This window comes from Prionailurus viverrinus, chromosome B1 (assembly GCF_022837055.1).
Source record: "Prionailurus viverrinus isolate Anna chromosome B1, UM_Priviv_1.0, whole genome shotgun sequence".
Taxonomy (NCBI): Eukaryota; Metazoa; Chordata; class Mammalia; order Carnivora; family Felidae; genus Prionailurus; species Prionailurus viverrinus.
In genome coordinates, this window is record NC_062564.1 from 55,030,722 (window position 1) to 55,044,520 (window position 13,799).

The 13,799-nt window shown below is 54.8% G+C and overlaps 1 protein-coding gene and 1 long non-coding RNA gene across 2 annotated transcripts; one reads left to right on the forward strand and one right to left on the reverse strand.

Moving 5' to 3' along the window:
• Positions 1–228: 228 nt before the first annotated feature.
• On the forward strand, positions 229–3,026 carry HAND2 (heart and neural crest derivatives expressed 2). Its single transcript, XM_047857323.1, has 2 exons — positions 229–900; positions 2,261–3,026. The coding sequence occupies exons 1-2, from the start codon at positions 346–348 to the stop codon at positions 2,357–2,359; spliced, it is 654 nt and encodes a 217-aa protein (XP_047713279.1). The 5' UTR covers positions 229–345; the 3' UTR covers positions 2,360–3,026.
• Positions 3,027–9,371: 6,345 nt separating this feature from the next.
• LOC125164236 (uncharacterized) lies at positions 9,372–13,509 on the reverse strand. Its single transcript, XR_007151692.1, has 2 exons — positions 12,834–13,509; positions 9,372–10,812 (listed from the first exon to the last, which is right to left on the reverse strand). It is a non-coding gene; the product is annotated as an uncharacterized LOC125164236 (long non-coding RNA).
• Positions 13,510–13,799: the final 290 nt, after the last annotated feature.

Here is a 13,799-nt window from a genome sequence, read left to right on the forward strand (position 1 = left end):
GCCTCCCCGCAGCTGCCCGGGAAGCAGGAGCCGGCGCGCGGGCCGGGGAGCCAGGCGGGAGCCGGCGGCGGCCGCGGCCAGGGGCGCACGGTGCCGGGACCAGCTCGCCGCGCCCTATGGGGAGCCGGCGGCCGCAGTGCTGCTGAGGCAGGCCCGGCGGGCCAGGCGGGGGATCGGGGCCCGGGCTGCAGCAGCCCCCTCTGCGGCTGCCGGGCCGGCCCGGGCGCCCGAGGGCTGGGGGGCGGGGGGTGGGGGAGGCCGCCCAGCGCCGAAGCGGGGGCCCCGGCCGAGGGCGCGGCGGGGCTGCGCGCACGCTGGGGCGCGTGGAGGGGCGCGGAGGGCGATATGAGTCTGGTGGGGGGCTTCCCCCACCACCCGGTGGTGCACCATGAGGGCTATCCGTTCGCCGCCGCCGCCGCCGCCGCCGCTGCCGCCGCCGCCAGCCGCTGCAGCCACGAGGAGAACCCCTACTTCCATGGCTGGCTCATCGGCCACCCCGAGATGTCGCCCCCCGACTATAGCATGGCCCTGTCCTACAGCCCCGAGTACGCCAGCGGCGCCGCCGGCCTGGACCACTCCCATTACGGGGGGGTGCCGCCGGGCGCCGGGCCCCCGGGCCTAGGGGGGCCGCGCCCGGTGAAGCGCCGGGGCACTGCTAACCGCAAGGAGCGGCGCAGGACTCAGAGCATCAACAGCGCCTTCGCCGAACTGCGCGAGTGTATCCCCAACGTGCCCGCCGACACCAAACTCTCCAAGATCAAGACGCTGCGCCTGGCCACCAGCTACATCGCCTACCTCATGGACCTGCTGGCCAAGGACGACCAGAATGGCGAGGCGGAGGCCTTCAAGGCGGAGATCAAGAAGACAGATGTGAAAGAAGAGAAGAGGAAGAAGGAGCTGGTCAGTACCAGGGGGCAGGGGGCAGAGGGGGTGCGGGGTTCGGGGGAGCGGTACCACCGGCCTCCTTGCAGTTGGGCTGAGCAATGACATCCCCCCTCCTTTGCCAGCATCCTAAGCCAAAGTTGTTAAAACCAGGTTATGGAAAGAAGCTGAGGAGATGGGGGAGGACGGACGGCAGCAGGAGGAGGAGGTTAAGGGGGATGCTCCGCGCTGGTGATCTTCCCTCCGGTTTACCGCTGTTCCCACAGGCACTTCGGGCATGCCTTTCGGACTCAGGGTCCCCCCTGATCTTTCGATTGCACTGGCCCAGTCATTCCATGTCTTTTAGAGCCTTCATTTGGCCTCCAATCCGATCTTGCTTTCAGGTATTTCTAAAATAAGTCGCCTGCAAGCGCTAGGTTCCAATTATTCCACTATCGGCCCCTTATCCCTCCCTGGAGAACTAGGCCACCGCTGATGGTAAGAGAGTTTTAAGGCTGTTCTCATCGCAGTGCTCAGAAGACATAGAGGTAAACGTAAATAATAAGTACTCTTAACTTCAAAATGCAGCTCCGGTTTCTCTTTGGCGATGAGGTTGTACTGAAACTTCCCAGATGAGTGTACTTCGTGGGTCTTTCTTGTTTTATTCCCCTGAGCATTTTAAGACAAACAGTAAATACTAATATGGTCGCTGTCATTGTTGTTATCAGGAACACAGAACTATAACTGAAAAGCAGTTTTCTCCAGTTCCGACCAAGTGCCCACAGGTTGGTGGTGTTCAGAGCAGGGCTAGTGCCATGCAGGACCTGGGAAATAATCCCATTTGTCTAGTTTTTCTTCTTTGGGGCCTGTGGCGCTTTAGTCTGTGCATAATCGAGTGACCTCTGGAATAACTGGGGATTTCAGAGGCCTTGGAGGAGAGGCACTGCCGAGTTGGTGGCCCAGAGCCCCTTGCCGGCCAGCCCAGGCCAGGGCAGAAGAAAGTCTCCCCCATCTACCCTAGAGCTCGAATCTGGGATTGCGATTGAAAACAGGGAAACCAGATTTAGCGCCGACCCCCGCTCGCGCCCCTACATCTGGAGTCAGAGAAAAGGCCCCCAGCCCCTCCATAAACGACTTGGAAACGGCTGGTTGTTTATAAGCTTGCCTATCCGGTAGTTGAGCGTTGCAGGCGCGTGGAAGGCCTGGGCGGTAGCTAGGGCTGCGCAAACCTTCGTCGTTTTCCTGCCGGGGCTGACTTGAAACCATCCCCTTCTCATCCCTTACTCGTTCTTTCATTCTCTCCTTTTCTCCCTGGAAAGTGCGGGGGGTGGCGTGGAACCAGGTCTCCTTTCTGAATTTCTCTTTCCACTTTTCTCTCCTTCACCTCTCCTCTGCCCAGAACGAAATCTTGAAAAGCACAGTGAGCAGCAACGACAAGAAAACCAAAGGCCGGACGGGCTGGCCGCAGCACGTCTGGGCCCTGGAGCTCAAGCAGTGAGGAGGAGGAGGAGGAGGAGAGCGCGAGTGAGCCGGGGCCCAGGAGCCGGAAGCAGACCCAGGACTCCGGGCAAGCTCTCCACGCTCCGCTCTGAGGACTTCTTGCATTTGGAATCATCCGGTTTATTTATGTGCAATTTGCCTCCCCTCTCTTTGCCCCCCTTTGAGGCATCCGCTCCCCACCTCCCCCTCCAAAAAAAAAAAAAGTGGATATTTGAAGAAAAGCATTCCATATTTTAATATGAAGAGGACACTCCCGCGTGGTAAGGGATCCCGTCGTCTCGTAGATTCTCTGTGTGTGAATGTTCCCTCAAGGCTGTGTAGACACCAGCGTTGCTCCCACCCCACTTACCCAACCCCTTCCAGATAAAGACAGCAGACAATAGTGTGTATGTAAAGTGTATCTTTAATACTTGGCCTTTGGATATAAATATTCCTGGGGATTATAAAGTTTTATTTCAAAGCAGAAAACGGGGCCGCTAACATTTCAGTTGGGGTCGGTATCTAGTGCTGTCTTTTCATCTGTGGTCGTTCCCTATTCGAAGATGTTTCCAACAGCTACTTGTTTTGTGCACTTCCGTCCTCTAAAACTAAGTGGAATTTAATTAATATTGAAGGTGTAAACGTTGTAAGTATTCAATAAACCACTGTGTGTTTTTTTACAAAAACCCCAATCTTTTAATGGTTGATACCTCAGAAGAGTTTTGAAAACAAAACTGTTATACTTGTTTTCATAATATTTAAAATATTCAGAAGTAAACTAAATTATCATGATTGCCTCTAACTTTATTTGAAAGAGTCGGTAGTTCCGATCAGTCATCAACGTGAGCTCCCGCCCTCCCAGGGAAGTGGCCTTGGTGAAAATCCTACTAAAGGACCTGGGCTCCTTGCAAGTCCTGTCTCCTTCCCCCCACCCCCCAGCCCCCAGCCGCCTGGAGAAGGTTGAGTGGTCTGTAGTAGGAGGATCTGGGGCCGAGGGACCTTGGCAGTTCTCTGGAAAGGTAGAAAGTTGTCCTTGTTTTCCTGAAATCAACCAGATGCCATTCTGTGGGGACTTTGGTTTTTGTTTGGGGAGCACCTTTTAGGTAGAGGAGGTTTGAGGAAGATCCCAGGCGCTATTGCAGCCGCAGGAAATAGTCTTAAAGTCTTTCATTCAAAATATAAGGTTTTCATCTAGGAAAAGAAAAAAGAGGAAAAGAGGAGGTTTTTGCTTGTAGTCTTCATCAGGGGGATTCTCCTCTGAGCCGGCCAGGGGAGGAGAAGAGCTTTGGGGGGGGGGGGGCGAAGGTGCATGATTAGGTAACAAGGAATTTTACGTCAAGTAAGAAATCGCTAACACAACCAAGGATTTAAAGGGGGGTGAAGGGTGGGTCTGGATTTACAAGGAGCTACAAGGAACTCAATATTAACTGTGCGGTGACTGAAGTCTTCCCGGCCCCAGGCCAGCCGAGCAAGAGGCTCCCTCCCTCGGCTACCAGCCGCGGGGGACTTTACCCGTCTGAGGATTGGTCTCCAGGAGTCCCAGCACATCCCGAAAGGAAGTCCCTGAGGCCTCCTTTGCCCGTAGTCTCGGCTAGAGCCGGAATCTGCTCTAGGAACCAGAGAAACTGAAGTGCCATAAAGGACTCCGCAGGCCAGGGAGGGGAGGGAGGAGGGGAGAGATGAAGTTGGGGGGGGGGGCGCGGAGTGGAGAAAGGTGAAACGTATTAAAAAGCGGTTTGTTTCATGAAACGCCACGTATATAAATCTGGTGTTAGGGAGGTTTGCCAGAGGGTTTCCATCTTGGAACCCATCCTCCGGGTGATGTTCGCACCTCGGCTCCAGGCACAGACCCTCCCCCCGATACCCCAGAGGTTCCCACGGCTCGCGGGCGCCCACTTTGAGCCGGCCGCCTGCAGCGGGCAAATTCGCAAGTGCTGGGAGAGAGACGAGCAAGTGGCTCTGTGGGTTCCTTCTGCGGGCAGCTGACAACGCGAGGGCGAGGGGTTAGAACAACTCGGCCAAAGCGATCTGAACTTTCTCCCCTCGGGTCAGGCGGCGCTGGGCCGACGTGGTGGGCGCGGGATGTGTTTACAGACACTTGCCTTTGTTTATAGCACGGGGTGGGGGGGCGTAGGGAGGCGCGCCCTGATTTTCTATTACTCTCGGGATTCCTGATGGTTTGACTGAGTGGCTCTCTCCCTTCCCTGTCTCCAGCGGCCTTTTGCATCTTTACTATAATCCGTGAGAGAGAGAGAGAGAGAGAGAGAGAGAGAGAGAGAGAGAGAGACTTCAACATCCTAGGGGTGGAAGAAAAGAGATTACCAAAACAGTGGAGTGAGTGGTGGCGGAGGTGGTGAGGTTTTTAAAACAGGAACTGGAGAGAAGTTATCTTCAACACGCAAGTGTGCCTGCGCTTGCCTTTACCATCTGGGCCTTAATGCACTTTTGCAGGTCTAACACTTTTTCTGGTTTATTAAACACCAGCAGAGGAGATCCAGAAGACCCTGGCAGCGGCATCGCTATGGGGCAGCTTGCTGCTACGCATGCTTTAAAACCCGCGCTGCAGAAATCCGTCCTCTTTGTCTGGCCCGGGCCAGGCTCTGCCCGCCTCCTCTCCTGCCTGCCGGCGCAGTTCCTCTGGCCCAGCAGCACCCGGCCGCGACACCTCAACCATCTCGACATTGCAACCTGTGGGAAATCCCAACCGGCCAGACGTCCAGCAGACCCAACGCCTCCGGGGGCCGAAACACTGACCGGATGCACACCCTAAGTGTCAAGACACCCCAGATTTTCCATCTCCACGGTCTCCCAGGACATCCCAACCTTTCCAATGCTCCCCGCTACCCAACATCCCTACCCCACGTTGTCAAGTACCGGGAAGTGAGTGCTGTGCTGGGCAGGAGTGTCTTCCGAGTTTCCATGTTTTTCTCTTCTACGCATTCATTTCTCTTTTAATTCCCTTTCTTCTTTGCTTAAAGGAAAAAAAAAAAGTTTCCAACCTCTTGCCTTGCAGAATCGGCTAAAAGGCCTCTGTTTTAATTGCTCGGATAATGTGGTTGCTGCCATTTTGTTAAAAGCAATCACTCCTGCAGCGAAATCACAAGCTCTCTAGACAGGCCGGAGCCGACAAAAATGCAGGATTTGACGTTAAAAGCTAAATGGGAAGCTGGGGCGGCGGAAGGTAAATTGATGGTAGATCTGGCTGTCAGGGGCCGGCCCCAGACCGCCTCGCAGGCCGAACGCCTGATAACCCTTGAGCCCTGGCGGGGAGAGGGCTCGCCCGCTGTGTGTGTGTGTGTGTGTGTGTGTGTGTGTGTGTGCGCGCGCGCGCGCGCGGGCGCGCGCGGGGGGGGGGCGCACGCGCGTGTTCCTACAGACCCATTCTCAACTTCTTGGGAAGTAACCTGGAAAACTCAACAGAGTGGGACCTGAGCACCCTCCTTGCTCCCAGTCCCAATTTTCCAGGACTTTCACCGCCCCCTCCCCCAGCTGGGACACCGACGGCAGCTTTAAGAGCTTTTTTTCAGGTCGAAATTATGAAAATAAGACAGCAACGTCACTAGTGGTTCTTCCTGCCTTCTAAATCCCCGCCCGACCCTCTGGGGGCTCGGTGGGAAGCTCTAGAATCGGAGTGGGTTAGCCCTTAGGTCTGGGCACCTAGGGAGGGTGGGCCTCCTGGCCTAGGCCGCCCATCTCAGGACCAGGTGGTCTGGTCGTCCCCGCGACGAGGTGGGTGCAGCCCTGTCGCCAGAGAGGGTAGCAAGTGGGCGAGAGTCTGGGTGGAGGGTGGCTCGATCCCTTCCTCCTCATCTATGCCACTACTGGCTGCTGCCTGCTGCTGGCGAGGATCACAGAGCTGGTATCCCACCGGTTGATAAGGAAGCTGGAGGGGGAGCTGTGTGCCGATTTCGCAGGAAGGGGTGCCTAGGGTGAGAGTGAGCTCAAAATCAAAGCCACCGGGAGCGGAAGGAGACCTGTAAGCTACTTCCGAGACTTCAGTTTTGCAGAGAGAACCACAGCCGGTTGCAAGGGCTTGAGGTGTGCGCGCAGACGACGATGCACTGGCCAAAGGATGCCACAATAGCCAGAACTGCATTTGCGCTACGGGTCTACAAAGCGCGGGAAACCTCTCAACTATCCCTGTAGCTTTAAAGAAATGCTGTGTCTAACACTGCGCGTGCGGATCGCAATTTTCTCTTCCACAGCCGCCTTTCGTTCTCTCTGCGCGCGAGTCCCACCCACGCGCCTGGATTTGGAAAAAGAACTGGTGGTAGGTGCCAAGCGGAGATGATCTGCAAAGGAGGCTTACGGCTTAGGCCTCGTGGAGGGCCGAATCTGGACCCTTGGCCTTGCTGGTCTTCTCTGGATCTGTTGACCTGAGGAAACCCATTCCTTCCACGCAGCCCAACACCTACGGTCCATCCCCTTGCGCGAGGAATAGGCACTAACGAGTCTCAGCGACGCACTGGATTCCTGGCCTGTAGCAGCCCGTGGATCCCTCGGAGAGAAAGACCTTAGAGCCGCCCTCAGACCTCGGCTCGAAACTCCAGTATCCCCCTTCCTGAGCAAGCTCAACCTTGGTGTAGGGTTTATGTCTACAGGGTAGCGGGGAGGGGGGTGGGGAGGTGGGAAAAAGAAGCATTTTTTTTTTTAACTGTTTAGAAAGGGGAGGAGGGGAGAGGGGGTAACTCCAGGAGAGGAAACGAATCGCACATTTCCGGGGGTTGGACAGCTCGGAGCGCGCAGCTCTACCCTCCAGCTTCTGCCCCACGCGTACTTTCCGCACAGCTACTGTCTGCCGGCTTCTAATTGGCCTCTAACAGCTCCGCGGCTTCGGCCAGTCAGGCTCGTGGAAGTTAAAGTGCACTGTATCTGACTTACACGCGCACAGAAGTTCGACTTCTCTCCCTGTTCTCGCTCCACCCTGCCCAAGTCAGTTTCCTTCGAGGATCCCGTCCCCCGCCTCTCCCCTAAACGTGACCCCCCTACGCACACATTCCCTTCAAATTCTCCCGGCATTTGGGCCGCTTTGATGATCAGATGGTAGAGCCCTGATTACAAATTTATTCCCGGCCGCTCCGTCCGTCTTTATCTCCGCTATTAGGGACATCTGGGAGTGATTAGCGCCGCGCCCGCGCCCGGCCGCGCTGCCTATCTCGCCGCGGCGGGGCCCGGAGCCTCGCTGACGTCAGGGCAGACGGCTCGGAGCCATCCCAGCCGAGCTGGGTGTAATCGGCGGCCGCGCGGCCAAGTCCTCCCTGGGCCAGGCCGGCAGCTGGAACGCGCCGCCTGCTTGCGCACAGGGACTTTCTAAATATGTATTTTTAGCCCAGAAGAGGTTTTTGTTTTTCTTGTTGGAGGTAAGGAGGGGCCAGTTACAGTTTCTACTGGCCCCCTCCTCAGTTTAAATTTTCCAACTCGCTGCGTCTGGTGCTTTCAGCCTGGAAAAGCCTCCCACAGCGGGCCCTGACCTGCGGGCGCTCCTCTCTCCCTGCCCCAAGGGTGCCGCTCTCCTACACCAACAGCTGCGGCCAGGGCCGCGGTGCCCGTGCCGGCAAGAGGCAAGAGAGGCGGCTCTTGGGGCTGCCCTTTCCGCACCGGTACCCGCTTGGGCCCTACAGGCCTCAGGCCAAAATAGTAGGAGTTTCTGCCTACTGAGGTGTCCGGACAGACGCTATCTACCAAACAGGTCACCTCTCCGAACCTTTGTTTCTGCACCTGCTGCTAAAGGCCAATGGATCCAAAGGACAGAGACCCTAAACCTTCTTCTGTCTACCCTCCCGCTTTCCCCAGTGCGAGTGGTTTGGGCTGAAACAACGACTGGCAGCAGCTTGTCTCCTACTATGTCCCAGTGCCCAGAGCAGAGGCTGGTTTCATTTGTACCATTCCAGAAGGGGAGACGACCCCCTGGACCTCCGACTTTAGCGTCCTGCGGCACCGTCTGATCTCTAGGATGAATCCAACTCCAGAGCACTTTAGGTTGGAGCTGATCACAGTAGTTACCCAAAATCTCTGAAGAACTTGATAAAATTATAAATTCAGGCCTCATTTTCACCCCACCTTTACCAGAAATTCTGATTCAGCAGGTCAGGTCAGAGAAATGAAGGCTTCAGCTTCCAAAACTTCCAAAACTCCCTCCCCCCTCCCCCCCCCCCACCGCTTGGTGTTCAGGAACCACTGCCTGAGGCCACACACACCTATGGCATGCAGCCGATTCCTCAGTCTGGGCTCTCTCTCAACCACCGCTGTGAAACACTGGACCCTGGGGATGAGGATGGCTTTATCAAGGATGGGGGAGGGGAGGGCAAGGCCTGCATGATTCAGAGTCTCCACGGGGAGAGAACTGGCCACATCATGGATCAGTCCTACATCTCGATTTAATCGGGCAATGCAAGGACTCAAAGCAAACCCAGAAGATGTTATTTATTTACACACAGGTTGCAAAGCCCAAGCCAGTGCTTACAGTGAATTTAGCTAGAGGGAAAATAATTCATAGCCCATGATTTGAAGGTAGTGACAAGAAGATCTGTTGGGGGGGGGGGGAGATATCAACAATAAACAGGGAATCTGGTAGAGAAAATTTCCCAAACATTCACCCCTCTTCAATTCTTTGAGGCAACTCAGTACACTAAATTCCAAAGTGTCTTCGTGTAATCTACAACGGATGAGGACCATTTCCTCCTAAGTCAGTGAAAATGTCACATTTGAGAGAGTTTGGCTCCCCCTTCTACCCACCCTTATTCCTGGCAGAAGGGGAAGAAAACATTCAGCTGGGCAGTGAGTGGGAGAGTTGGGGGGCTAGGAATGGAGAAAGGGACTTTAAGACAACTGAATCCTTAATGACTGGAGGAGGAGGGGCCTAACTGCTTTTAGGGGGGAGGGGCAGATAATAGCTGCATACTGCAGTTTGCCATGGGTGCTGGTAAGTGGCTTCTCCAAGATCTTCCTTAATGATGGAGTACTCGGACAAGTGGGCAGTTTTCCGAATCATACAGACCATTAAAAAACAAAACTAACAACAAACACCCACATTACTTTTGCCTATAATACCTTTTTATTAATACTTTCTTGCACACAACTCATCATGAACAACCAAGCCCAGCCTGATGCATCCCAGTGACCAGATGGAGTGTTTCAAAACATCATTCCTTATTGTAGAACGAAATCATCATGGCAAACAAGAACTAGACTTAGGGAGACCTGCAGATTTTTCTGTAAGAAGTGGGGTCATTCGCTGTTCACTTGTTTGCTGCTCCAACAGCTGACAGGATTTGAAACAAACAGGTTTTTTATTTACTCGGGGCAGAGTTTTCAACTTTTATTGTAAGTCACCTACGGAAGAGCCCCCCCACCAAAAAAATCATTCTAAACCAAAGTGGTGGTTAATAGCTCCTTCCTGAAAAGATGGAAGCCCATGGCCACTGAGGCCAGTGCCTGGTTGGCTTCTACCCAAAGTGGGTTGTGGTTGCCTTGAGCTGACCCGTTTGCCTTTAGGATAAGGAAGAAATGCAGGAACAGAAAAATGCGTGTTTGTTGCTTTTATTTTTAAAGACGAACATGCATCCCAAGTCTGTAACTAGAATTTGGCAGAGAAGAAAGCTGGTGCGGTTTTAAGGGGAGAAAGTGGCCGCCGCCGGGCCGCCTGACCATCGCCTTTGCTTTGCAAATCTGGTTTTCATATTCTCGCTCAGTAATTACCCAAAGCCATAACTGTCTCTGAAATTATTCATTAAAGTCATTTTCAGGGATTCTCACAGGATGACTCTTTTACGTTTATGATCTTCTGAGAGCAATGACATCAGCCTCTGTCTCCTTTCCGCTTTTAATTAATGTGCTAGTTAGAGGAGAGGGGCCGTTGTTGTGTCCGTGGGGAGGGGGCGGGCCGGGGGGGGGGTGGATTTGCTGACCGTTCTGCTCCCGGCGCGGTCAGCTGAGCTCCGGCGCGCAGACATCCTTTGATTAAGGAGGGTATTTCGGGGAGTGCAGGCTGTGCAGAAGATCACGTCTGTGCCCTGTGGTGCTGTCAGCAGTGACAGATCCCAGATGGGGCCGCTACTGTATGGCAGATTGAGTTTCTCAGCAGAAAACTCACCCTCCCTCCTAAACGTCTTCAAAAACCTTCTCCAGATACTACAGGTCGCTTCGTGTGAAACTGAAAAAGTCCATCAGCAAAGTCAGTTTTGCGTGCTTGTGTATGTCAGCCCCCCCCCCCACCCCTTTTCCTTCCTCTTCTGTTTTCTCTGCACTTCCTCCTCCTCCGAGCATCTTCGACACGCTAGGCTACCCGGCTGCTAGGAGCGCAGATCTGGTGGGCCTGGCGGTTCCTGTTCGCACGACCCACGGCGCCGCGCGGTCGACACAGCACCGAGGGGCCCCGAAGGCAATCCGGTGGGTAGAGGCACGGCGTCTGGGACGTGGGGGCAACGTGGAGCACTCCAGGCAGCTGGGGTGCGCCGCAAGGCCGAACACTCCCTGTGGGGAAGGGATGGGGGAGAGGATTGACTCTAAGGCGGAAGCAGAGAGTACCAGCTCTTGGCTCCTGCCTCCCCGTCCTTGTTTTCCACAGCGGAGCGCCGTCCCGCCAGCCTGGGCAATTTCGAGGGGCAGCATCGAGCGTAAGAACGGGGGGGGGGGGGGGGGTCGGCGGGGGGGGGGATGGCGCTGTCTGCAGGGATCGCGAGGCGGTGTGAAGGCCAGGTACAGGAGCCGTCCGGGGCCCAGCCGGATCCGGGATGGGGAGAAGCGGGACATGAAAGTCTTGGCTGCGACCCCAGCCGGGAACCTGGACTAGGGCATCTCCAAGGTGAGAGGGGGCGCAGGGAGACCTGGAGTTCTAAGTAATAAACATCTGCCCGGTTGAGACTTGCCAGTCTGGGTCTCGAGGTTCGCATCCCTGGGCCCACACTGGGTTGGAAACTAAGTTGCAGAAACAGTTGGACTTATTTATAAGCCTTTATTTTAAAAATAAACAAATGCCGCGTGTCCCTGCTTCCTCGAAGGCGACAGAGAGTCCTCCTCTCCTCCCTACCCTTCCCGAGGATTCCTAGGCCGGCTCCCGGGAGCAGTAGTGGTCGGGAAAGCCGGGATGAAAGGCGGAGAGGAAGGGCGCACGACACTCTGATTCTGCTCTAAATGTCTAGATCCTACCCATTCATACCCCCACGGTATGGGGTATGGAATTTGCCGTGTTCCCTTGGGCCTGGGCCGGGAGGGGGGCGAAAAAGAGAAAAGGCAGGAAGGACAAAAACCTAGAGACTTTGGCTTTAATGTAAACGTAAGCAATTTTTTTCCCCTTCAAAATACCCATGCAGCCGCCTCCACCTCCTCCCACACCCCCTCCAAGTGAGGGCAGTTTGGAGAGCCTCCATTCGGTTTACAAAAGAGCCTCTAGGGAACCCAGAGAGAGAAGCTAAAAATACCGCAGACGCGAGGCCCAAGTCCGGGAGGAGGTAGCCGCCTCCCCCAGCCCTACCCTGCCCAGGAGGGGACCGGCTGTCAGGTCCCCTTCTTTGAGCCAAGGGCCAGAGCCGGGCTTGGCTGGGCGCCCTCCCTGCAGCCGCCCGGCCAGTTTCGCCCGGTCTTTGCGCCCTGAGCAGGGTATTTTGTAGCCATGCGGGTTGCTCTTAGAGAAGGATTCCAGTCCAATCGCCAGTAAAAATGAGATGTTACACTTTCTGACGCTTTCCATTCCGCCTCCTCTGCAGACTCAGTTTTCAAGACTCACTTTTAAAAAGAAAAGAGGTGAGACCAGTGGATCCCGCTTTACGTCAACAATAATCCGGTCACGCGAGCATTGTCCCCCAATTTGTATAATGATCTGTACGGACGCATGCAGTTGTTTCCAGTTTGGGGACACAAGCTAATTTGGGAGAAACCTGTGAACTCCTGTTGCAGCCCTCTTCCGAAATAATAATAATAATAAAAAAAATCTAGCAGTTATTTTCCCCACAGTTCCCCCTAGGTTATCAGGTAAAACCACAAAACTCTTTATATAAAAGCAAAACACACACTAAATTTCAAAACTCCCGCTCGCCCCCTTTATAAGGCAGCTTTTATTTTCACGGCCCACGCTGGATGAAAGTGGTTTATTTTGATTTTTTCCCCCCTTGTACCCACACGCCTTGTAAAAAGTTCCTGCGCACTGGCCCGGCCCCCCTCTGATGACCGCAGGGCCTTGCTTCCAGACTGCAGCCCCCCGCCACTTGGTTTTTAAGTCCTCGCCTGGAGCCGAGGTGTAATTGTGACCCCGCCCGAGCAGCGAGCCTCCCGGGGGGACGTTTGGCCCGGCCTGCGTTGGGGCCGGGACCTCCCAAGTGGCGGACCTGGGAGCCCAGAGCTGCGCGGTACTCTCCCTCCCTGCCTCCTCCCTCACTCCCTCCCCTGCGGATTTTGCTGGTTTTCTCCCCGGCTCAACAGCTCTCCTGCGCTACAGCGCAGAACGTCTCTTTCCCATTGCTTTTCTGGTTTTGTCTCGCCCGATTTCTCTCTGGCACCTTTTTACCGCTCTCTCCGTCGCCTTCACGCTGAAATCCCAGGCCCAGCGAAGCAAAGCGAGGCTTTGTTGGAATCTGGGGGAGCGAACTAGGAGCCTCTGGCCCCTGGGCGCCGCGGCGGAGTCGCAACAGGGCGCGCTTCTGCGTAACGTCAGCGCGCTGGGTAATTTACCTTCCCTGGGCGTCTGTCAATATGAGTAATTTCCAGCGGGGTCAAAATGCCTTTCTCCGGCAGTCCATCTTGGAGCGCTCTCTTACGCAGCAGACCGGGTTAGTTGTTTTGTTTCCAGCCCTAGGAATAAATACTCCTGGGGGCGTCCTTGCCGGGGCAGCCGGAGAGGAGTTGCGGAATATACACGGTGTCAGAGGCAGTTTTGCTTGAACTACGAATTGTGATTAGGTCTAAACGACAGCGACCTGCTTGCTCTTTAGTTCACATTACCTAACTCGTCCTTGATACCAATGCTTTCTTTAGAAACAGGAAATCAAAAAAGAGAGCAATAATTAATTGTTCCAGTTTTTCTCTGTCGCGTGTAGATCCCATAGAAACATCGTCTCCGCATTTCGGGGTGTGATTTAAACGTAGAATACGCGCGTGTGTCTTGCTAATCTGGCCTAAACAGACAATATAACATCCGGGTGGTGTTTTACAATAATTTCGAAACTTCTACAGCCTTCTAGGTGTGAAATCAGTGCCGTGGATTTAAGTATTCTCTGGGACTCGATACAGGCTAATGATGCTGGTTGCATAACTCCGACTCACTCTTGAGAAATGTGCTGGAAGAAACCAACGTGGCTAGCTAAGCTGAGGCAGGGCAAATCCCAGTCTGCAACGTTCTCTCCTGACTGCAACAGGGGCCGCAGACGAGGCGAGCCCTCGCCTTTGAGAGCACGGAGTCGCATCTCTTGGATGTTGGGGGAGGTAAACTTTTCCAGTCCAGGAATGGGGTCCAGCGGGAACCGAAA

What these genes read in the sequence shown, in the direction of transcription:
- HAND2 (XM_047857323.1), top strand. Translation starts at nt 346, where the DNA reads ATGAGTCTGGTGGGGGGCTTCCCCCACCACCCGGTGGTGCACCATGAG. An exon ending in AGAAGAGGAAGAAGGAGCTG is followed by an intron (nt 901 to 2,260) that starts GTCAGTACCAGG and finishes TCCTCTGCCCAG; the next exon opens with AACGAAATCTTGAAAAGCAC.